This window comes from Etheostoma spectabile, chromosome 16 (genome assembly GCF_008692095.1).
Source record: "Etheostoma spectabile isolate EspeVRDwgs_2016 chromosome 16, UIUC_Espe_1.0, whole genome shotgun sequence".
NCBI lineage: Eukaryota > Metazoa > Chordata > Actinopteri > Perciformes > Percidae > Etheostoma > Etheostoma spectabile.
The window spans coordinates 8804949-8828799 of record NC_045748.1 but is presented as its reverse complement, the minus strand read 5'-3'; the positions used below and the strand labels follow the sequence as shown (position 1 = coordinate 8828799).

The window sequence follows — 23851 nt, the reverse complement described above, 5'->3', positions numbered from 1 at the left end:
TACTTCTATTCTTTGCCAAAAAAAGAAATGCTAATCACAGAAACACACACTCATACTACACACCTTTGCAGGTGGCACTTTCCCAGCTGCTGTGATTTGTCCAGTGAAAAAGCGACCAAAGCTGTTTGCTGCCAGCACAACTGCTTTGTATCTAAAAGGATGGAGAGGAACACAAAAAATGCAAGTAAAACAACAAGCAATATAAATCTATATGTATGAACTGCACATGTTTAAACATCTCTAATAAAATCTTAAGTACGTAGTTTCTGTCTCCACCATGAGGAATTCTAAGTAATGACAACAACACCGTCTGCGCTTGAATAATCACGTAAAGCTTGTATCATGTGGACTCGCCTATCTATATGTCCGAAGTTGTAAGTAGCCAAGGAGGACACAGTGGATTAAAAAAACATAACGGATTCTTCAGAGAAGGTAATTATCTTCACTCAAGTTTCTGCGGGGGGAAGTTACCGGACGACACAATCTTCTGCACATAGCCATATTGAGAAATACAGAGAGAGTTGTGTGGAGCTGAAAGTCTTGATTAGCTTTGTAGCAACTCATTTGGCAATGGCTTGAATGTAACGTTTATTAATGTAAAAAAAAGTTATGCACTAAAGCTTTAAAACATGATTGTTAATATGTGTACACATAAAAGTGCAGTATCTATCTTAGATAGAAAATGACATCAGTGAGATATTCAAGCAGACACGATCCCTCTTGAAGGCCCCGTGTACATACCCTGCGATATTTGCCATGGAGCTCAGTGCATCAAAACCCTGGGCGATTGTGACTCGGGGCACCTGGTCCATAGCCAGGACGGTGGCCTTCTTCTGGGACAACATGTCCATCAGCTCGGGGTTCTGAGCTGGGTAGATGAAGCTGATTAAAGTGGCGGCGTCCTTCATCATCTCCACCTCATGGACACCCAAGTCAGGGTTGAAAATGGGAGCACGAACCTGGAGAGCAGACATATGGTTTAAACATTATCAGGACAGGGAGAACATGAAGGAGAAAACTAAATATTCCACTAGACACAGACAGAGAGACACACACACACACACACACACACACACACACACACACACACACACACACCTACCTTAACCAGCACATCAGATGCCAAGACATCTTTAATGTCTTTAATTGTTGCTCCAGCCTGGGCGTACTGTTCATCAGGAAACTTGGAAGGCTCCCCGGCTCCAGACTCCACGACGACGTTGAAACCCTGTTTGATGAGCGCCTGGACACCAGCGGGAGAAAGCGCCACTCGACGTTCATTCTGGAAGATTTCTTTGGGTACGCCGACTGTGAGTTGTTTGTAAGCAATACCTGCATAGGAAAAGAGAAACAGTACAGGAGCATATGACATAAGTGACAGCTGTTATCCATTCATGTATTTAAAACATTCTAAAACAGATACACAAACAATAAACAGGATACTTAATAGTTATTTTGTTGATTGAATTGATAAATGCAGCTATTGCAACTTTTCTCTTTCACAAGTTGGAATTCATAATTTAAGAAATAGGAGATCATTTGAGAAAAAATATCTAATTATGAACATCGCAACAGAACAGAGGAAAATACTCTCTCAGGCAGATACAGTGAGGGAAAAAAGCAATGATCATGAGAACAGTGAGGAATCAGCCCAGAACTACACAGGAGGATCTTGTCAATGATCTCAAGGCAGCTGGGACCATAGTCACCAAGAAAACAATTGGTAACACTACGCCGTGAAGGACTGAAATCCTGCAGCGCCCACAAGGTCCCGCTGCTCAAGAAAGCACATATACATGCCTGTCTGAAGTTTGCCAATGAACATCTGAATGATTCAGAGAACAATTGGGTAAAAGCGTTGTGGTCAAAATGGAGCTCTTTGGCGTCAACTCAACTTACGGTGTTTGGAGGAGGAGGAATGCTGCCTATGACCCCAAGAACACCATCCCCACCGTCAAACATGGAGGTGGAAACATTATGCTTTGGGGGTGTTTTTCTGCAAAGGGGACAGGGCAACTTCACTGCATCAAAAGGGAAGAGGGACAGGGCCATGTACCGTCAAATCTTGGATGAGAACCTCCTTCCCTCAGCCAGGGCATTGAAAATGGGTCGTGGATAGGTATTCCAGCATAACAATGACCCAAAACACACGGCCAAGGCAACAAAGGAGTGGCTCAAGAAGAAGCACATTAAGGTTCTGGAGTGGCCGAGCCAGTCTCCAGACCTTAATCCCATAGAAAATCTGTGGAGGGAGCTGAAGGTTCGAGTTGCCAAACATCAGCCTCAAAACCTTAATGATTTGGAGAAGATCTGCAAAGAAAAGTGGGACAAAATCCCTCCTGAGACTTGTGCAAACCTGGTGGCCAACAACAAGAAACGTCTGACCTCTGTGATTGCCAACAAGGGTTTTGCCACCAAGTACTAAGTCATGTTTTGCAGAGGGGTCAAATACACATTTCCCTCATTAAAATACAAATCAGTTTATAACATTTTTGACATGCGTTTTTCTGGATTTTGTTGTTGTTATTCTGTCTCTCACTTTTCAAATAAATCTACCATTAAAATTATAGACTGATCATTTCTTTGTCAGTGGGCGAATGTACAAAATCAGCAGGGGATCAAATAGGTTTTTCCCCTCATTGTACCTGTAGCTTCAAGGAGAATCTCCACATGAAATGGCCATGAGCAGAGTTAAAACTGGGTGTGCCAAGAATACTGTACTGTATGTGCAATGGCCTTTGTAGGCAGACACCCAAGGTCAGTCTCCAGCAACAATAGTAAGAGTCGACAGTCAAAGGACCATGAATGTCTCTGTACAAAATTCAATGAGAATCGATCCTATAGGCTTGTTTTTAAGATAACACAGTCTTGACAAATCATTAACTGAACAAGTGGCATTGCTGTATCTAGAGCCACACAGCCAGCTTGTCATTTTTTAAAGTCGGATAGTAAGATACAGACATACTGTTGTTTTCAATATACAGTACAAGTAGAATGCTTATATTTTCAATCCATGAGCAAGGCACAAAACTCCCAACTGCTCGGGGCGCCTTTCAATGGGCAGCCCCTTCGCTCTGACATCTCTCCCTTTAATGTATAGGTCCTGTTTACACCTGTGTGTGTGTGTGTGTGTGTGTGTGTGTGTGTGTGTGTGTGTGTGTGGTGTGTGTGTGTGTGTGTGTGTGTGTGTGTGTGTGTATAATAATAGTGTGCAAACGTAAAATTTCCCCCTGGGATTAGTAAACTATGTCTTCTTCTATAAAGCAATACAATGATTATGACAAAGGCACTAAACTATAATTATATTCAGCCAGTGCATTGTGTGTTGTTTTTAGTATTCAGGTCTAGTGTCCAAGAGACAGGCAGGTCACATGTTGTTTCAGCTCCTATGGAAAATTCCACTGCAGCTCTTTCCCTCCGTCTCCTTGTCTATACATAAACACACAAGGCTCTGACAGGCTGCCTTTCCTCTCACCCTGCTGTTGTGACCCGTCCTCTAGTAACCTTTGTTTAACAAAAAGCTCCACAACACAAGACAGCCAAAACAATAGTCAGCTATTTGATTATTACATTTCTATAAACCAAGAGTCACCAAATGCCAATGTATGCACTGTGTCCCATTCGTTTCTGCCAACAAACTCAGCACTCAGGTAGCAGTCAGTTGAAGATATACACATAGTAGTGGTAAAAACACCTAAAATGAAATCCCAAATGTACCTTTAGGGCCATGGACACAATGTGAAGAAGAAAAAAAAAAAACGCATTCCTCTCATTCATTTCAAGGGGTACTATGCACAGAGGGGGTACAACTGATTCACACTTTGCACACCCCCACTAATGCACAGTTGGTGCCTTGTTCAAATGCCTGGAAAAACACACAGATTTAGGTAGTTAGCATCCGCTAACCAACAGGCATAATTACTGTATTTATTTTTCATAACACTATTCCCAAAAACAAACATCTCCAGTACATCTAAGCTGGTAGTGCTTGCAAGATTGAGAATGGCAGTAACAGTTTGTTCATAAAGCAGTCTCACATGGACACACTGCCTCAGTCTATAGTACTGTATGGCTATAGGCTCCCTAGAGGTCAGAGCATAAGCACGTCCATATCTATATGAAGTGTGTGTGGTGTGTTCCCCTCCTCTCAGAGCATGTAAGCTAATACTTGTGTGCCCGGAATAGACGCTGCCAGCTGTTTCTGGCGCTAGCTAAACAGCAGGAATGTGGGCATGAACCAGGTGACAAGCACCCCTTAAACACCCACCTACACATATATGAACCCAGCACACGCCACGCACACGCACACACGGCATTTTGCCAGGTTACTGTGTACAGCGTGAGGGCATGGTAAATGGAAAAAAAAAAACCTGAGTGCTGAATGTAAATGCAGGTAGCAACACTGACCTCTAGAATAAACTTTTAAGACAAGAGTAAAGGAAAGATGTACTCCGTTTGGTTTTATTAACCTCTAATGGGCCTAAACAGGGGCTTACCTTCTTCAAAACAATTACAATGAAGAAGGAACTAAAAAGCAATAAGCATGCAAAAATGACAGTGACAGACTGATTTGTGTACCCAGTTGCCAAGGCCAACGAAGCACAACGGTATGAATGAGCATACGTGTCAGTCCACTCTAGTGCTGAATTTCTAAGCTCTGTTAATGTAATGAGTATGTTACCACCTGCCACAATGTTGCACCTGATACACAAGTACATGGGAATGCACACAGGAGCTACAGGTGGCATTGCTTTAATGTGGCTCAGTAGTAGTAGTAGTAGTAGTAGACCATGGATCTATAAACATTCAACAGCTGGATTAACTATAGAGTCTAACAGGACCTGGTATGTGCCTGGTATCCATGGAATAAACCATCCCTTTATGATCTCATTTACTTTTAGACAGAAACTACCTTGAATACAGGCAAGGCTGTACCATTGACCTTTGCTGATGTGACAAAGCCATAGATATAAAAAAGGAGCCAAGTCATGGGATATGTGGTTATGTAACTGCTCACATTTACACAATTTTGTACCCGAGCCTTTTCTCTCGAAAGTTAGAAAGAAGTACACTACATGTTATTTTTATACTTATTGGTGCCATCATCCACTTTCAGTTACTATGAAAAATATATCATGCTAGCCAATAAGCCACTAGTAATTGCTGCAACTAATGTCAGGAAATTGTAAACAAAAAAAACAAAAAATACCTTTACCTTTTTCCCAGAGCCCAAGTGACATAATCAAATTGCTTGCTTTCTCCGAGGAACAGTCAAAAAGAGATTAATTGTACAACTATATAAAAACTGAGAAAATTAGTGAATCTCACAATTGAGAAGCTACAACCAGAGAATATTTGGCATTTTTGATTATTAACAATTACTTTCTTATCAGAACCGTTGCAGATCACCTGTAGCACATACAGTACAGTAGAGTAAAGCTTAAAAAAATTAAAGTGGTTACTTAAGAGCTACTAACTAATCAGGTTAACTTATCAGCCAGGTGAGCAATCAAAAGAGGAACATTTGAAGTAATTTCCAGTCTACAGATTTGCAAGATCATGCAACATTGGTGGAGATCTTGGCAACAACATTGTGTTGCTTTCTACTGAAAGAATTTGCCTTATTGTACTGATGTTACTTACACTACCGTTCAAAAGTTTGGGGTCACCCAAACAATTTCGTGTTTTCCTGAAAAGTCACACTTATTCACCACCATACGTTGTGAAATGAATAGAAAATAGAGTCAAGACATTGACAAGGTTAGAAATAATGATTTGTATTTGAAATAAGATTTTTTTTACATCAAACTTTGCTTTCGTCAAAGAATCCTCCATTTGCAGCAATTACAGCATTGCAGACCTTTGGCATTCTAGCTGTTAATTTGTTGAGGTAATCTGGAGAAATTGCACCCCACGCTTCCAGAAGCAGCTCCCACAAGTTGGATTGGTTGGATGGGAACTTCTTGCGTACCATACTGTCAAGCTGCTCCCACAACAGCTCAATGGGGTTCATATCTGGTGACTGCGCTCGCCACTCCATTACCGATAGTATACCAGCTGCCTGCTTCTGCTCTAAATAGTTCTTGCACAATTTGGAGGTGTGTTTAGGGTCATTGTCCTGTTGTAGGATTAAATTGGCTCCAATCAAGCGCTGTCCACTGGGTATGGCATGGCGTTGCAAAATGGAGTGAAAGCCTTCCTTATTCAGAATCCCTTTTACCCTGTACAAATCTCCCACCTTACCAGCACCAAAGCAACCCCAGACCATCATATTACCTCCACCATGCTTAACAGATGGCGTCAGCCATTCTTCCAGCATCTTTTCATTTGTTCTGCATCTCACAAACGTTCTTCTTTGTGATCCAAACACCTCAAACTTGGATTCATCCGTCCACAACACTTTTTTCCAGTCTTCCTCTGTCCAATGTCTGTGTTCTTTTGCCCATCTTAATCTTTTTCTTTTATTGGCCAGTCTCAGATATGGCTTTTTCTTTGCCACTCTGCCCTGAAGCCCAGAATCCCGCAGCCACCTCTTCACTGTAGATGTTGACACTGGTTTTTTGCGGGTACTATTTAATGAAGATGCCAGTTGGGGACCTGTGAGGCTTCTGTTTCTCATGAAAGTTCTCTTTTTCTGGCCATTTTGAGCGTTTAATTGACCCCACAAATGTGATGCTCCAGAAACTCAATCTGCTCAAAGGAAGGTCAGTTTTGTAGCTTCTGTAACGACCTAAACTGTTTTCAGATGTGTGAACATGATTGCACAAGGATTTTCAAATCATCAATTAGCCTTCTGAGCCAATGAGCAAACACATTGTACCATTAGAACACCGGAGTGATAGTTGCTGGAAATGGGCCTCTATACACCTATGTAGATATTGCACCAAAAACCAGACATTTGCAGCTAGAATAATCATTTACCACATTAGCAATGTATAGAGTGTATTTCTTCAAAGTTAAGACTAGTTTAAAGTTATCTTCATTGAAAAGTACAGTGCTTTTCCTTCAAAAATAAGGACATTTCAATGTGACCCCAAACTTTTGAACGGTAGTGTATGTAAAATTATTATTTGCAGTAACGTAGCATTAAATGGTTTCTGTAAATGGTTCTATCACGTTGCCCATGCCAAATCACAGTGTGTGTGCATTGTGTTACCTGGACTGGCACATCGTGCGAGAGCTTGGTGGGTCCTGAAAAAGCGAAGGCCTGATGATTTGATAGCACCGCCGCTCTGCAGCTTCACACAGGAAACACTGCTGAACAAGGGGGCCGAGCAGGTGGCCGCCACAACACGTAGGAGGCTTGCCATGGTGCACACACACCCGACACACACACACAAGGAGGAGCTCAATAGGGCAGACAGCACCCCTCCTGGGAAAGAGACAGGTGAAAGGTAAGGGCAATGGCAGACAGAGAGAGGAGGGGGATTATGGGTAAAGAGGAATAACAGGAGGATGCAACTGTGTAAAAGAGAGGGAAATATCTCTATGCATCAATGTCAGTTTTCAATTCAATTGCAAATACTCTCACATTTGAAAAAGTATGTACTAGAAATGTACACAGTAGTATGTACACAGAAATATGTCCTACAGTGTCCCCCTTGTTCCCTTGTGTAAACACACACTTATGACCTTATGTTTATGCAATAGGTCACACACTTCCCTGCATGCATTTAAATGTAGGGAAGATCCACAAATTTCTGGCTGTTGGAGGCACATTATAAATCCGGCCATGGTATTTGCTCCAATGCAGGCAAATGTGCAATTTTGTCCCATTTTTAAGGATAAAAAAGACTTAATTTAAACAATTAATTGACTAAATTGCAAAACTAGTCTAATCAATTGATGATAAAAGATAATTGTCATTTGCAGCCCTGGAAGGCATGTCCCACTATGCAAATTAGCACAAAGGCACAATAAAATCTTTAGAGTAGGTAAATCAACTGTGTCCCACTAACGCCACTAACGGAGCCTGACCTACTTGGTATAATGTTATGAAGATGAGTCAAAGGATCAATAATCAGTATTATTCTTTTAAAGTGCAACGGATAGGCCGCTGTCATTTCAAAGCATGCGTCTGTAGGCATTTTGAAACTTTCAAAGTAGGTTGTCAATTATGTCATGTCAATTATTTTTTGACATTATTAATATTAGGCCAAGTCTGTCAGAAAATAGTGAAAGTGGGTCAAAGTTGATGTCTTAAAATAACTTGTTGTCCAGCCTGTCCAGATGCCGTGTAAACCTATCAAAAGGCTACCCACGTTGACAGATTCGCTACATATTCAAAAACATTTTATTGGCCTTCGCATGTCGCACCTCAATAAAAAACTGTACTGAACTGAATATTTGAGCACTATATTACTACAACATTCTACCGCAGGAAAAATGTGTTTTAAAAGAAATTAGGATGATCTTTGTTGCGCTGGATTCGAACCCTCCTCAGCAAAAATAACAACACACAAAGTCGCTTTGCTATCCACAAAACACCATCAATAATAATGTTACTTTCCAGCACATTACTTTATTTTCTCTCAGTAGTAGGCCTTGAATCACTGTTTATCTCAGTACTCCAAAACAACAGGTTTCCTTAATTTAGGCCTAAAAAAAACTATATTGTGCACTATAACCTTCTGCTACACCTCTGTGCTATCCATGTGCAAGGATTTGTTTTAAATCATACCAGACAGCACACAGATTCTGAAACAATGGGTCTGCAACAACTGGTCACCCTGGGCTGGAAACGCATGATCTTGAGGCTCTCAAACAGCTTCTATAAGTATAAGATATAAGTTCCCTGTGTTTATGAAAAGAAGCAGATGTAGGCAAATGCCAATAACCTACAACATATGTTTACGACGGAAGATAAGTATATGAAACCCCTGCCTACAATACAAAGTTCTGTTTAAGAAATGTGAAAATAGTTTGCGCCCAACCTTATGAATTGTTTTTGTTGTAGCCTATAGGGTATTGTGTCACCTATGCACCCGGATATCAGAAAATCAGTTTTGAAATTGGTGTAAGATTAGGTTTAATAGTTTATTTGAACATGTTGTTGAAGATGAAAGGTGAACGTTGTTTTCAACACTCGTCTTAAGACTGCACCGTTGCAAGTTGTTTCAGAACAATTCAGAAAATTCTGTGTTTTAATGTGATTGCAAGATAAATGAGGTTGGAAGACGGTGTGTGGAAATATTTGCAAACATGTTAAGGCTTAATGTCATAAAATGAAAAGCAGGGGTTCCTTTATTGGTCAAATAGTTTTCTCCACTTGTCTTCTCTCGTAAACATGGCGTTGTATAACTTTGGAAACGTAAATGTAGGCATGTGGCCATGTCAATAGAAATATTGATTCTTTTCATAAATCCAAGAAACGTTTCCAGCCCAGGGTAATCAGTTGTTTCAGACCCATTGTTTCAGTTTCTGTGTGCTGCCATGTGTAGCGCAGAGGTACAGCAGAAGGTTATAGTGCACGATTTAGTTATGTTTTTGAGCCTAAATCAAGGTAACCTGTTGTTTTTGAGAAATCAGATAAGTCATCAATTTGTGACATTGTTGATAGTGTAGTGGTTAGCAAAGCGGTCTTAGATGCTAGAAGTTACTTTTGCTGAGGAGGGTTCGAATCCAGCGCGGCAAGGAGCATCCTAATTTCTTTTAAAACACATTTTTCCCGCGGTAGAATGTTGTAGTAATATAGTGCTCAGATATTCAGTTCAGTACAGTTTATATTGAGGTGCGACATGCAAATGCCAGTAAAATGTTTACGAATATGTAGCGAATCTGTCGACGCAGGTAGCCGTTGACAGGTTTACACGGCATCTGGACAGGCTCGGAAAACAATAGGTGGAAAAACCAGAAAGCTAACAACACCGGCAACACTACAACATTAGCTTATAAAAATGGATGAACACTGCATATTGCAAAAGCTTGTTGGATTTTTGCTGAATGAATTGATCCTGGTCAGGACTGAATGGCTTTCAGAAACATCTGGCTAACCCATCTTTGACGTCTACCCAGTAGGTGGTCGGTGATGTTTGAGACTATTACCAGGCAGTTCTCATTGTTTCTGGGAAATGTAGCCGGGCTCGAAAGCTAACATTTAAGCTAACTTTAGCTGGTAGCTAATACACAGCTGTCTCGTGCATGAAGGCGAAGTATGACTAAAAAAAAAAAACCTTACACAACCACAGAAATGCAAACGGAAACAAATGCACGCTTAAAAGTGGGAGTGGGAAGGTTAGCGGCAGACAACTCGACTGACCTTTGCAAATAGTCCTGGCTCTGCTCAGCAGGCGAACACTCTGTCGACCCGGAAGATGTCCGGTGAATGGTAAAAAGCAGACGAATTGGGATCATATGAGAAGATGCATCAGAGGATATCCGATGACTTTGTCTGTGCTGTCACCGAGGCATAAGTTAAAACATACACATTGAAGCCTACACAACTGTTTACTCATTTATTTAATAATTCTGTATTATCACAAACATTCTCAGTTACAGCAAGGCTTCATTTAGGCACACGTTTTGTTTAAAAAAAAACTTTGTTGGAAGCTTTATTTACGGCGAGTATCTCTAAATAGACAAACCATGTAAATACATATTCGATGATGAAGAAATTGATTAATAAGCACATACAGTATACGTGTAATCTACTAGCCTATATCAAGAATGGCGTCTAAAAACGTAGCTTACTGAAAATGCAACTCTACATACTTCCACTAAGAAGCGCTCTTTTACCATTTTATATTTAGCACTGCACTGTCGGATACAATTTGGTCTGTCAGTCTTTTTTAGGATCCATTTTCCTTCTACACTAAAGCTTAACAATTTGACTTGCACATGGATTTATATCTGAATATGCCTTCAAAACATCCTGTTATAAGTGTATGAAGCAACATCAATCCACCCATCAATTATCTATACCATGTAATCCTTTGCACAGGGGATTGGATAGATCTGTTCACACTGAGTGAGAGATTAACAGGTTGACAGGGTCTCATGGTCTGGAAATAAAACAGGACCAACCTTTCTTTTTAAATACTTTATTTTCAATTTCTCACAACAGTAACACAACACATTAGACAAAACAGTAATTAAAAAAGCAGAAACAGATGGGGAAAAGAAACACACACACACACACACACACACACCAGAGTATCAGAGTAGGCCTACAAAATGAAAGGTTGCTCAGATTAAGGGTGCAGCATAGCAGCAAACACATAAATCCGACATTTAGGTCTCATCAAGCAATATCAGAAAAGGTTTGCACACCTTCAAGAAGTGTTTTTTGTGAATTCCTTTCATTAAACCAAATATCTTCAATTTTAGCCATGGAAAGCTTTTCATCAAGCCACCCCCTGAAACAATTCTCAATTAAAAAACAACAAACCAGGTGTGACACATAGGGAAGGTTGAGCTCTGGAGAAAGTGCTTTATTTTGCCCAGTTGATAATCCAGGCTTGCAGATATGTACAAACATGTTTGATTACATATTTTCTGGAAATACATTTTACCTTTTCAATATGTTTTGATATTTCAAAGGAAGTACATCTACTGATAGGCCTACAAACTGCTGTTTACAAGAAGGGGATGAGCAGACTCTATTTTCTGAGGAAGCTGAGCTCCTTCAACGTGTGCAGCAGAATGATGGAGATGTTCGACCAGTCTGTTGTGGCCAGCGCTCTGTTCTCCTCTGCCTTTTTGCTGCAGCAGCATCGTAGCCAGCAACACAAACAGACTGAACAAACTGATCAGGAAGGCAGTCTCCGTGATCGGCTGCAAACTGGAGACATTTGAAGCTGTGGTGGAGAGGAGGTCTCTGAACAAACTGATATCCATCATGGATTACCTTGACCACCCTCTCCAGCCCACACTGGTCCAACAGAGGAGCACCGAGAAACTCCGTCAGCTTCGATGTCGCATGGCCCGCTATCATTCCTACCACAGACAATAAAACTCTTTAACACTTCATCATCACTGGGTGCTAGATGAGACTCTGAGACACCACAATACTGCACTAAGTAACCTGCCAATTGGTTTATTTACATTGTAGCATACTGTTTAAGCAGTTACACATCTTTGTATTCCCATCCTGTATATATTCAAATATTTGTTCTTATTATTTTATTCCTATTAATATTATTATTATTTCATGAATACTGTATATTGTATGTATGTATATTATATCCTAGTATTTAATTTATATTTATATTCTGTGCTGTGTGACTGATTTTGCTGCTGAAACACCATCATTTCCCTTTTTTTTGGGATCAATAAATATCTATCTATCTATCTATCTATCAATCTATCTATCTAAAAAACACGCACTGGGCATTTTTCTGGGAACATTTTTGGGGTAGGTATATGTGCTTAAAAGCTTGTTTGATGGAAATTTCTTTGTATTTTTTTGTATACACTAACATAATGATAAGTCTATTTTTTTTCTTTGTTTACCAAAATTGTATACTATGTTAAAACATACTTCAAGTACGTGTTTTTTCTACCTGTACCTTTAGAATAGCTATAATTTGCTCTTATAATGCACCTGTGATATAACATTTAGTGTACTGGTATGTTCTATTCTGATAAATACAAGAATATTATTATTCGCTGCCATTAGTTGTAATGATGTGATTTATATCTTTTTAACTAAATGTATTATATATGTATACAAGTAGGTCTTTGGTTTTGCACAGCATCCCCACCCTATTTCCACTTTTGAACACCTTGCCTTCATTTTGGGAAGTGTGACTGATGCAGACAATCATACACACACTGTGTGAACCAGTGTTTTCAGTCATTTGGACGGTGGTGTGAGGTCACTGGAAAGGGTGCTTTAGACGTTGTTGCACAGTATGTGTATTCTAAAGCAGTGTTCTCAAACTTTTTTCAATAATTTATCCTCTTTGAATTGTGTTTTTAAGCCAAGTACCCCCTGACAAACGCAAAACACTTTTTTTAGAAAAGAAAGTCTACATAAGAGGAACAGTACAGTGTCGGCAGCGATAGAACACCAACCTTGTAACTGAAAAACATTTAAATGTCACATTTTAAATGTTCAGAATCCATCAAGTAATTCATGTATTATTATAGCATAATTATTTCAGGAATTATGCATGACATATTTTTATATGAGCATTTAACAAAAATCTCACGTGCCCTTGCAGTACTCCAAAGTACCCTTAGGGGTACGCGTACCCCCATTTAAAAAAAACACTTTTCAAAAGCATCACTTCATTATAAACAGATGTGGGCTGGTAGGATTTCTGAACTATTACTTTCACATGTTTCTGGATGCTTTATAACTTCCATGATACATAATGAAATAAAATATAAGGCCACTGAGGTGGAGCCCATTCTCTCCTCTCCAGCACTATTACATTATGTGTTTGCTGAATTGTCACATGCATGTTGCCTCGTTCCTGCAGTGCTATAAATGTTTTACTCTTGAGGGACAGATTGCATTTGGGTTTCTATGCTTGTGGAGACACTTAGAAGGTGGTTGGCTTCCTTTTAACTGTAAATCTTGAATGTGAGGAACAAGAGCAATGCATTAATACTTATTATCAGCATATCTATTCACTCTGCACCAACACATCCCTTCACTTACTGTACAGTACAATATATGAACTGTGTATACATGATATATACTCTCTTTCTCACATACTGATCATCTGGTTCTCTTTATCAGGCTCAGAGAGTGGAATGCATTGTTGTTACGCCTGGTTCTCATTTCAGCGTTTCACCCTAAAGACAGCTTTTCTAATTGCATTGGCTTTGCTTGATTGTCTCTAGTTTTCTTTTTCTCCTATTGTTCTCTCTTCATTTTTGTTTTTCTTCTTTAGTGATTTAAACTATAAATGTAACCAAACATGCTGTGAGGTCAGGGAACAGGTGGATGAACATTTCTGATCATAAGGCTCCTTAACAGTCATAGTTTTCAATACTTTCAAAGTGTTTAACACTACACATCCATGTACCTCGCTATATTAAGTATATGCCTGCGTTTATATCATGCATTGCAGATCCACCTTTTATTCTAAAAAAAAAAAGAATTCTCTTCTTTTCCTTACGGCCATGTGTGCTGCCCCTGTTATTTTGAATATCAAGGATAGAATGAAGACCCTTTACAATTGTCAAATAATGTTGATTGACTGCTGAATGTTGGATTATTTATATCAGAGGCTATAGAAATTTTGATTTATGGTGACTCTACTGGCTTTACATAAAAAGGAGTAAACCATAGGATCGTGGATCAATCCTAGTCCCATTCCCATATGGATTTTTTAGTTTTTGCTGTTTGTGCTCTGAGCTTATATTGTTTCCTTAGTTGCAGGTCTATAAATGTCCACATTTTGGAAACAAGTGATTACTTACTTTAAAAAAGGCTGTACATAAAGGAGTCAAGTTTCTGGTTATAAGTTTGTGGAGCCTTGTTGTCTTATGCTTATATCCCCTGTTAAAAGGGACACTTCTAGGTCCTGAATCCTGGTGGGAATTGATAGATAGATAGAGATAGATAGATAGATAGATATATAGATAGATAGATACTTTATTCATCCCAAGAGAAATTTTAGGCATCCAGTAGCTTAGACAACCATAACACAACAAACACACATACACACATATATCTCACATACATAAAAATCACTCATAGAAATTTAAAGAGTTAACAATTTGTGAAGTGATTACAAAAGTCTGGTATGGACTGACCATGTGATGCAATGACCATATTAAGGTGCTATGAACAGTGCAGGGATTGAACAGTGCAATGGCTTATTATTAAATATTAACTATGACTATGAAAAGACAAGAATATAAACATAATAGAATTGCTTGACAAACAAGAAAATAAATAATATACTTTAAGAACAATTTATGACAGGGAATAAGTTATGATAGTAGACATGGTTGTGCATTAAGTGATAGATTCAGACTTTGGTTAAGATTTTAGTTAGGGGAGCATTTATGGGGCAGTAGTGGGAGGAATAATTACCTTTTTCCTTGCAGAAAGTCTTCAGGGTTAACTCGCCTGTGGGCACATTTGCCTCATAACCCCAACTTTGAACTGGTGTGAACTTTCCTAGACTTGCGGCATCCATTTGCCTGTCTGGGTTATTTATGGTTAAGGAGGCCATTTCCCTTCAGTAAAAAGCTTTAACCCCTGTTGAACAAATGGCTAAAAGGTGAACTGTCTTCACTCTAATCTCTCACGTTAACCCCTTTATTCTGTCAATGCTCAGTTTTTCTAAATTCTTTGCTTCTCCTCCATGTGCAAGGCAGCCTACAATAGTCAGTGCCAGTCTCTGATGGATAGCGACAAATGTTGAAGTAAAAAACACTGTCAAATCTTCACCACATGCAAGAAATTTGATCCTTGCAGGGATATTTTCTCTTCACTTGCCCCACTCTAGAGGGAGGTCAGAGGTCAGAGCAGCACCCCTGAAGCAAGCAAGCCTCTTCATCAACAACACAAAAGAGCAGATGTCTTCCCATTTCTGTGAGTGATTGTCTTTATTTTTTAAAATGGACATTAAAGTTACCCCCAGTCAGCTGTGGGACAAAGCAGCACACCACACACAGAAAGTGTGTGTAAGTGTGTGGTGTGAGATTTTGAGAGAGCGACAGAGAAAGAGAGAGAGAGAATGAGAGAGAGAGATTTTTTTTAGCAAGAAAACGCTTTGAAGTCCAAGAAAATTCCAGGAGTTTCCTGTTAACGATTCTGGTGTATAATGTGAACCAGGAGTGTGTGTGTGTGTGTGTGTGTGTGTGTGTGTGTGTGTGTTTGAAGGAGAGGGAAGTCTCCCCAGTCAGTCTCTCTCTGCTGGTGAGAGGGGTTAACTTCACTGCAGTCTTTGCTGTCTTTTTACCTTCAAGATTCATGTCAGATTTGATCCACCTGTTTCTATAAAGGACAGAGAAACCTTCAGCCTTTAATGGGGTCCTGAATTTGGATTCAACATATAGATATTTCTCAGTTTTGTGCTTGTTGATCTAGAGCTTGTGAACTCCTAAATCATTTTTGAATCCATCTTGTCTGTTTCAGATGCAACACTGCTGCCTACGATCTAGCACAAATGCATTTTTTAATCAGAGGGGGATTTGTGAGCCGCTAACCAGTTCCATCTGATCAACAAACCAACCACTCAACAGTCAGTCAGTAAGGATGTTTGATTTCTATAAGTCACACTTGCCTCTGCTGTTGTTTGCTGCTCTATGGAGCCTCAGCTACCCAAGTTTGCTCACCGCCTGGTCGGGCATCAGTCGCAGCAAGCCCAAGGATCAGCTGGACCCTAATGTGCGGGACTGGGGAGACTATTCAGACCTGCCTCCCGGGATTGAGCAGGGGTTGGGGTTGGACGAAGAACATGGAGACAACAGAGGAGTTGGAGAGTCCTCATCAAGCCTGGCTACAGAGTTAGATTTCCTGGCTGACTTTGCAGGCAAGACAAATGTACTGATCAGCTAATGTATCTACTTGTCTGTTTACCTAATTACAGTACTGTACCCCCCCCCACACACACACACACACACTCCACTCCAGGTAAAAAGCGACTGTGGGTGATAACAGCCCCATCACACGATGATCACTACCTCCGTTTGATGGAGAAACAGCTGGAAGACATGGAGCAGGTACTGTACTGGTTTATTTTTCTCTTCAGATACACCCGTTGGAGATTATTTTTCTATTCTGCTTCCTTTTATTGGGGAAATATACAAAGGAATTTCACTAAAAGCAGTCCCCTTTATATCTGTTCTATCTGTCTCGCCCTGATCTCTCTCAGAAAGGGCTCAACTGCCGTCTAGCAGAAAGAGACACATTCATCATCACCATCATCCAGAACGCCATGATGGAAGGTCGAATCCAGAAAACAACTTTCCAAGGAGACGCCACAGTGGAGAGCCTGGACCCTGACACAGTTAGCAAACTGCTGCACTACCTGGAGCTCACCAGCCAGGTAAGTAAACAGTTACTATCTTGACAAAATGTAAGCATGTTACAAACATTGAATCATTTATTTTAATTCAATTGACATGTAGGTTTCATACTGTACCAATTGTTTCAGGAGCAAGGGTTCACCATGCTGGTTCTGAAGAAGAACCTTCGGGTCAGTGAGCGCTTCCCCTATGCGGTCCGAGTTGAGGCCGTTTTGGAGCTCATTGATCATTTCCCCATGAGGAAACTGGAAAAGATGACAAGAAAAGGATCCAATTTGAGGTTCCATTATAACACTAATAGAGAATGGAGGAAGAATTTCACAAGTTCATTCAGTCTACTTTCAATTTAAAGTGGTGCTTTATGTAGGAAGAATGACCCCAATTTCAAAGTTTGGAAAACTATGTTTTTATTTTATTTAGGTGTAAAACCCCTAAAAAGAAGGTTGTGATGACAAGGAAAAAGATGAAGAAGAAGACGGTACCGAGCCCTCGGAGGCAAGGGAATATGACTTCAGTTGTGGCATTACAAAGAAAACCTCCCCTGGACAAAAAAGCTGTCCTGAAGAGCAAAATCCAGGATATTCTGAGTGGACGGTCGAGGTTTGTTATCCGTACGGTGCCTGCTGCGGGGTCCACGAAGGGAAAGGCCTCGACCAGTGGTGGCCGAGCCACTTCTAATGGACAGGAAAGAGTGCACAGCCACACATCTGTGTCAAAGAGCAACAAAGATGTGAAGAAAGACAGGTGCTATCTTCATATTTATGGTCAATTTTTCAAACAGCTGTTAGCGTGCGGATGTTCGATTGATTTTAAACCCTGTTTAGATTGTGTGTTCCCATCTGGTCTGTCATGCTTCCTCATTCCCTTAAACCAGACAGAGGTGGGTTTTGTTTTTAGTGCTGGATGAACATTAAAGTCATTTCTTTTTTTCTGTTCTACTGCAGGCCTGACTCCACTGTGGAAGAAGGTTATAGAAGACATGAAGGGAAAAACAGGGAAGATAAAAAAGGGCAAAATTTAAAGGATGACTCACAGGAAAAACAGAGCTCTAAGAAGAAGGGTAAAGGGAACAAAGGTAAGAAAGGGAAAGGAAGAGGGAAAAAGTCCAACAGAGAGGCCAGTGAGAATGATAAAACAGCACTGAAGGAGTTTTTGGACAGTTTAAAGGGAAAAAGAAGGTTAATGGTGAGAACTTTCTCTTTTTGCATCCTGTTGTCAACATGTGTGTACATGTGTCTTTTAGTTCTAATCGTGTTGTACATCCACATTGTAAATGCATGCAAAGATGCATGGACTTATAAGACATTTGCACCTCCCTATCATCCATTTTAAGTGATGTATATCTGTGTGTGATGTCCTGGTACTAGTTGATCTCAACGCCCAGCAGAGATGCAACGCTGTACATCCAGCAGAAAGACAACAGCGAGAAACAACACTGTGACCTCGCTATTAGGAAGATCACTGTGGCAACCATTGTGGGAAGCGGAAGCGACGCCACACTCACCCTGCGACACCACCAGCTCGGTATGCAGTGTGGAGTGTTTTTACACTTTTGTGTGATTAAATGAGGCTGTTTTCAAATTTGCATCTAACACATTTGGTTAGGTTCTCTCTAGGGGGTGATCCAAGTAGTAATCGGAAAATCTAAAGCAGATGTTTTTACATATACCACTACTGCTGGAATATTCTGAACCAAAAGAGGAACATGCTGTATTTTTAACCAAAGCAAATACGTTGCTATCATAGTAGTAGTAGTGGAGGTTTAATTCAATGGCTCTGAAACAGGGAATTTCTTCCCTCTTGTATTTGTTGTGAAGAAAAAAATCATACTGGTGTTTTTTAAGCCTCATCCTCTTTACTTCGATTTATTTTCAAAACAATCAGCTATAGTCTGCTTTGTGATTGTGCTGCCAACATTTTTTATTGTGTGGTGGTGTTTTTAATATAATGTGGATACTTCCAAGAGAGGCAGCAGCTGAACAGCAGCCATTTCAATGGAAAACAAGACTACAGTCTACAGCCATGCTAGCAGCTCTGAGGGCGTACATAGGCACTATAACCCACACAACGGTACTTTGAGCTAAATGATAACACAATGATAACTTTTGTAGTCATTAAAACAGAAAAATTTCAAAATGGCTGGTTTGTTGCATAACTTTCCATGTAGCTCTCAGTCTCAGCACCCCATCGCTAGCAGATGGGTCTGACCCAACCGATATATAGCTAACTGCGGCCAACAGCCGAAACGCAAAGAACATAAACCATGTCAAATGTAAGTAAAATAACATTAAGAGACAGAGTGCATTTGACTTCTGATGAAACGGACTACTAGACAGCTAGATATTGAGATAAGCACTTACTTTATTTGGGTTCTGCTGCTTTTTCTACTTGTTCTACTCCTGCTGTGTGTTTTTGCTGGATTTTCTGTGTTTTTGGAAAGATTTGAGTGGTTTTACTTAAAGTGACTGAAACTGTTAAGGGTAATCAACTAGCTTAGTGTGAAGTGTGGAGCTTAATGACTGTCCAAGTGCTTTGTTGAGTGAGCGGCTAGGGTGGGGCCTCCTCACCTGTAGTCAACTACATAAGAAAGCTTTCTGGCAACCCTCAAATATTTGACCCATCTAGGTCTCTGGGACTAGCAGGTGGTGTACATGTGTGCGTCCACAGTAGTTGCAGGCATTGCCCTGTGCTGGCAGGTCGTAATCCTCGCGTTCTTCACACTTCAGGCACCAATGCGTACTCTTGAAATATCCTTTCGATCCCGGAGACTATTTGTGAAATTGAGCAAATAACACGCTTTTCAAGCCATTTGAGGAGGAAGGAGTGGAAGCATGCAAGTTCCCAAATCAACGCTCGTTGAGAAATGGAGTTTTGGATAATGTTTAGCTTCGACAGCTCTACCTATATGCTAAAATATACAACGACTGAGGAAGCGTAATGAGAAGTCCATAGCAACCAGTTCATGTGTTATATTTGTTATTGCCCAGTGTGCTTTGTTGAATGGTCTCAATGTTTTGTTTCATTTATGTGACTACTAGTGTACTAGAGGAGTTACTTAGTATTTGAAGTAATACAGTAATGCAGGAAGGGTGCATTGAGTTTCCATGCTTATTGTGTTCCCACAACAACATTAGAGAGTGAATCTACTGAAATGGCCACCATAACAGCGGAGTATGATGTTTAAGATGAGAAAGCAGAGGTTAAGTCATGTATGTCACTGTTGTATAAAACAGTGGCTATCTTTACATTATTGTCAAGAACAATGCAGTACAGAAGGCATCAAGAAGTTGTTGGGGAGGGTCATGCCTCTTTTCCTTATTATTTTAGAGGGTCATAAAAGAATGAATTGCTGGTGAAGGAAGGGTCAAGTCTATTTTGACTAAAGATCCCAAAACTTTTCCTATAGCCCCTTCAACAAAAATGGACATTCCCTTATTCATTTATTTTGTGTTTCAGAGTCGGAGCCTCCACTCAGTGACCAGTCCGAACATTTCTCAGATTCAGGCCTGGTCTCTGTGTTGAGAGCAGAGTTCGTCCTGTCGTCCTCTGACCTCTTCTCCATGACCGTCACAGACTACGACATTAAGCCCAATGTATGATTCTCCTCTGCATTTTTTTCTCTTTTCTTATATGGATTTGAAAAGCATGCATGCTCGTTTTTCAGCACCACTCCTACTCGTGGTCACACCTGGAAGCAGTCAAGTACACAGTTGCTCAGCGTGATAAGAACATTCCCCTTTTCTGCCATGCCAGTGCAAAAGTCACAAGGACAGGACTTCTTATAAAATGTTATGTCAAAGTTAGTGCCATCCTTTCAGTCCTTTTGCCATCCTTTTCACAACAAATAGTGTTCCGCAGATCCAAATACCATTGAAGGGAGGTGCTGGACCAATAGTAGACGGCAATGAAAACATTGTCAGGTGGGTGGAGACATGGGGGGGGGGGGGGGGGGGGGGGGGGGGGGGCTATTGTATGTTTTGTATGTTGTTTAAAAAAGAAAAACTTTTAATCATAAAGAAAAAGAAAAGGTCTGCACACTATAGCCCCTTTATATGTATTAGCACAACAACACATCTCTTCTACAGACAACCCATCATAATTTAATGGAGGTTTACAAATTAATCAATTGATCTCCATTTTATTTTTTAAATAATCCAGCGGTCTCATCCCAATGTTTTTACAATATTCTTTCCATATTTTGTTGTCTTAGGCTACGTCAGGAACTACAGAAATGTTATTCCATGCAATACAAATCCACTACCCTTGACTAGACTAGTTTCTCTGTTGTTGTTTTTTGCCTAATTAGCTTTTATCTTTTAACTAGAGAGTCTTTGAGGCTCCTCCATCAAGTGCTGCTCTGTTCGAGTACATTGACAACTTTCCCTCAAGGCGCTCAGAAAAAGAAAAGGAAAGGAGGAGTCCTCTGTCCTGCTCCAATGGCAAGCAAAATCCTGAAGCTGAGGATTCACTGCTCAGGTACTGTACTGTAATCCAGTGCTAATTATTACCCAATACTACAACAAGACAAACATCATGGAGCCTCTTTGGGTAGAATGTATAATGTAACAGTCACATAACACTGAAAAATAGACCTTAAAATGCTGTTTCTATGGATATTTAGGTTCATGTCTAAGAGGAGACTGCTGCTCGTCTCTGCTCCGTCTGAGGACGACTACTCCTTCCAACAGCAGCATTCTGCTTTCAGTGGACAGGAGTGTAACCTGGGTCAGGAACACACCACACATACATCTGCTAAACAATACACTGTCTGCTCTGTAGTTTTGGGGGAATATGAAAATGTTACAGAGTCAGGTTTCTTCTGACATTCAAACCAACACTGTGTTTGCCATCTTTGGCATAATTACATAACAACATTTTTACATAAAAAAGGTCATCCATGTAAAGAAGTGTATTGTATAAATTGTACTATAATATATTCTTATTTATACTGTAAAACACTGTATTATGCTACCTGCACATTGTATTATGCTGCCTCCAGACTACCTGATTTTTGGGTCTTTCTGCAGGCATTCGCCACTTTGCCATGTTGAAGCTGATTGGAACTGGAGACCAAGCATCAGGAACGGTTGAACTATTTCCCCTTAACGGTGAGTCACAGTAATGTGAGCTAGCACAGGTACATGGGACTGTAATGGAAACAGTACCTGTATCAATGTTGTGTATATTAATGTAAATATACAGAGGCATGCCCAACAATTTTTAATTCAAGGTTGAACTGTGTTTGCCAGGACTCCAACTTTTTTAACACCCTTTTAAGGTGTTACAACTTACTTTTCACCTTGTCACTCTTCCTCCAGGTCGTAGTCAGAGTGAAGTTGAGCCGTTATCCCCCAACATGGTCAACAATCTGAGAGAACAGCTGAAGATCAGTAAGGACTATTTCAGCATGCTGGTTGTAGGGAAGGATAGCGATGTCAAGGCATGGTTCCCATCACCCATGTGGTCTCTGGATAGCATCTATGACCTGGTGGACTCCATGGAGCTACGCCTCCAGGAGGAGAAGCTGCAGAAGAAACTGGGGATCCACTGCCCGGAGGACAGAGGGAGAGAAGGCAGTGAGGGGGGGCATTATCACGGCTATGATGAAGACAGGGCCGAGGAGACATACTTGTATCACCAGTCAGAGGAATGATGAGAGAGCAGGAGGAAGAAGATACAGTGGAGTGAAGAAATGCCACCTGAATTCTTGAGATGACTAAGCAAATACATGAACACATAAAAGCAAGTTAATAGGTTAAGCCATCTTCAGGACTCACAGGTCCAGGACTCACATCTTCACAGGCCCACAATTATAAGATGAATATTTTATGTTTACAAGTAACACATTTGAAAAGCAGAGCAGAACATATTGAATGTTTCATTTCAAGAAAGTCTTAATAAAAGCATATGTGCACCCTTCAACTGTTTTTTTTTTAAAACGTGGTGTTCTGTTATTGTTTGCAGATTACAGCAACAGTTTGACAAAAAGAAGGTCCATCCAAGGCTGAGCATATTGTGCCTTTTGGCAACACTTCTGTCCACTTTTTTTCTGAAACACATTCACAAAAAGGGAGAGCTGAACTTTTTTTTTTTCTTCAAAACACATTCACAAAAAGGGAGAGCTGAACTTTTTTTTTATGTTACAGTCAGACACCTCAGGGTCAGTAAAACAAAGATTTGTTGATGCTGGATTCAAAACATTCCTCAGGGCATCCTTTTATAACAGTTCTTTTTGAAAAAAAAAAAAAAATTGTTATGGGACAGCATGAAGAAGGACCCAGACGCGGAGTAGCAGGCAAAGGGAACTAAAGTTTAATAAGTGCCACAGTTCAAAAAAAACACAGGAGCAACGGAAGGAGTCCAAAAAACAATCCAAACGAGGGCTCATGGAACAGGCAAAATCCAAAGGGAAAAAACAGGTCACCAGGGAAAACTCACAGGGGGTGGTTGGAGCTCCGACAGGTAGGCCAAGGATGACAGGGAAACAAGTAGGCTGGAAGACACACAGGGCGACAGCGGACAAGCAAACAAGACTGGAATGCAAACAAGACTGGAATGATCCAACAAGAGACAAAGGAACACTGGGGTTAAATACAGGAGGTAATGAGGTAACGGGGAACAGGTGAGACATCAGGTGGATCACATCAGGGCGGGGCTGGACAATCAGACAAACAAAGTGAGCTAGACAAGACAAGGCAAGACAAGACAGGAAGCTGACTACCAAAATAAAGCGGACAGTAGAACAAACGGCAACAGGGGAGCAAGACAGTGCCAGTAACACAGGACCACAGAGAAAACAGACAAAAAACACAAGGAGGCCAAAGGAAGGGAAACATACACCCAAACAAAAACCCCAAACCACAACACAAATAACTTTTATCCTTCTGCAAAGGCTTTCAGTACTTACCATCCAATC

The 23851-nt window shown here is 40.5% G+C and overlaps 2 protein-coding genes across 2 annotated transcripts in view; one reads left to right on the top strand and one right to left on the bottom strand.

Annotated features, from left to right (window-relative positions):
- Positions 1-10367, bottom strand: part of nnt (nicotinamide nucleotide transhydrogenase) — a 37709-nt gene extending 27342 nt beyond the window's left edge. Inside the window, 5 exon segments of the mRNA XM_032539583.1 lie at positions 64-151; positions 742-959; positions 1103-1332; positions 7157-7372; positions 10259-10367. Of these exon segments, the coding sequence (XP_032395474.1) occupies positions 64-151; positions 742-959; positions 1103-1332; positions 7157-7310 (690 nt within the window). The 5' untranslated portion in view covers positions 7311-7372; positions 10259-10367.
- Positions 10368-15781: 5414 nt separating this feature from the next.
- Positions 15782-22854, top strand: ccdc80l2 (coiled-coil domain containing 80 like 2). The gene is made up of 12 exons (XM_032538979.1): positions 15782-16439; positions 16541-16629; positions 16782-16955; positions 17064-17215; positions 17356-17679; positions 17880-18120; positions 18303-18459; positions 20392-20528; positions 21260-21411; positions 21557-21660; positions 21963-22043; positions 22254-22854. Exons 1-12 carry the CDS (start codon positions 16163-16165, stop codon positions 22586-22588), a joined length of 2223 nt encoding a protein of 740 aa, XP_032394870.1. The 5' UTR covers positions 15782-16162; the 3' UTR covers positions 22589-22854.
- Positions 22855-23851: the final 997 nt, after the last annotated feature.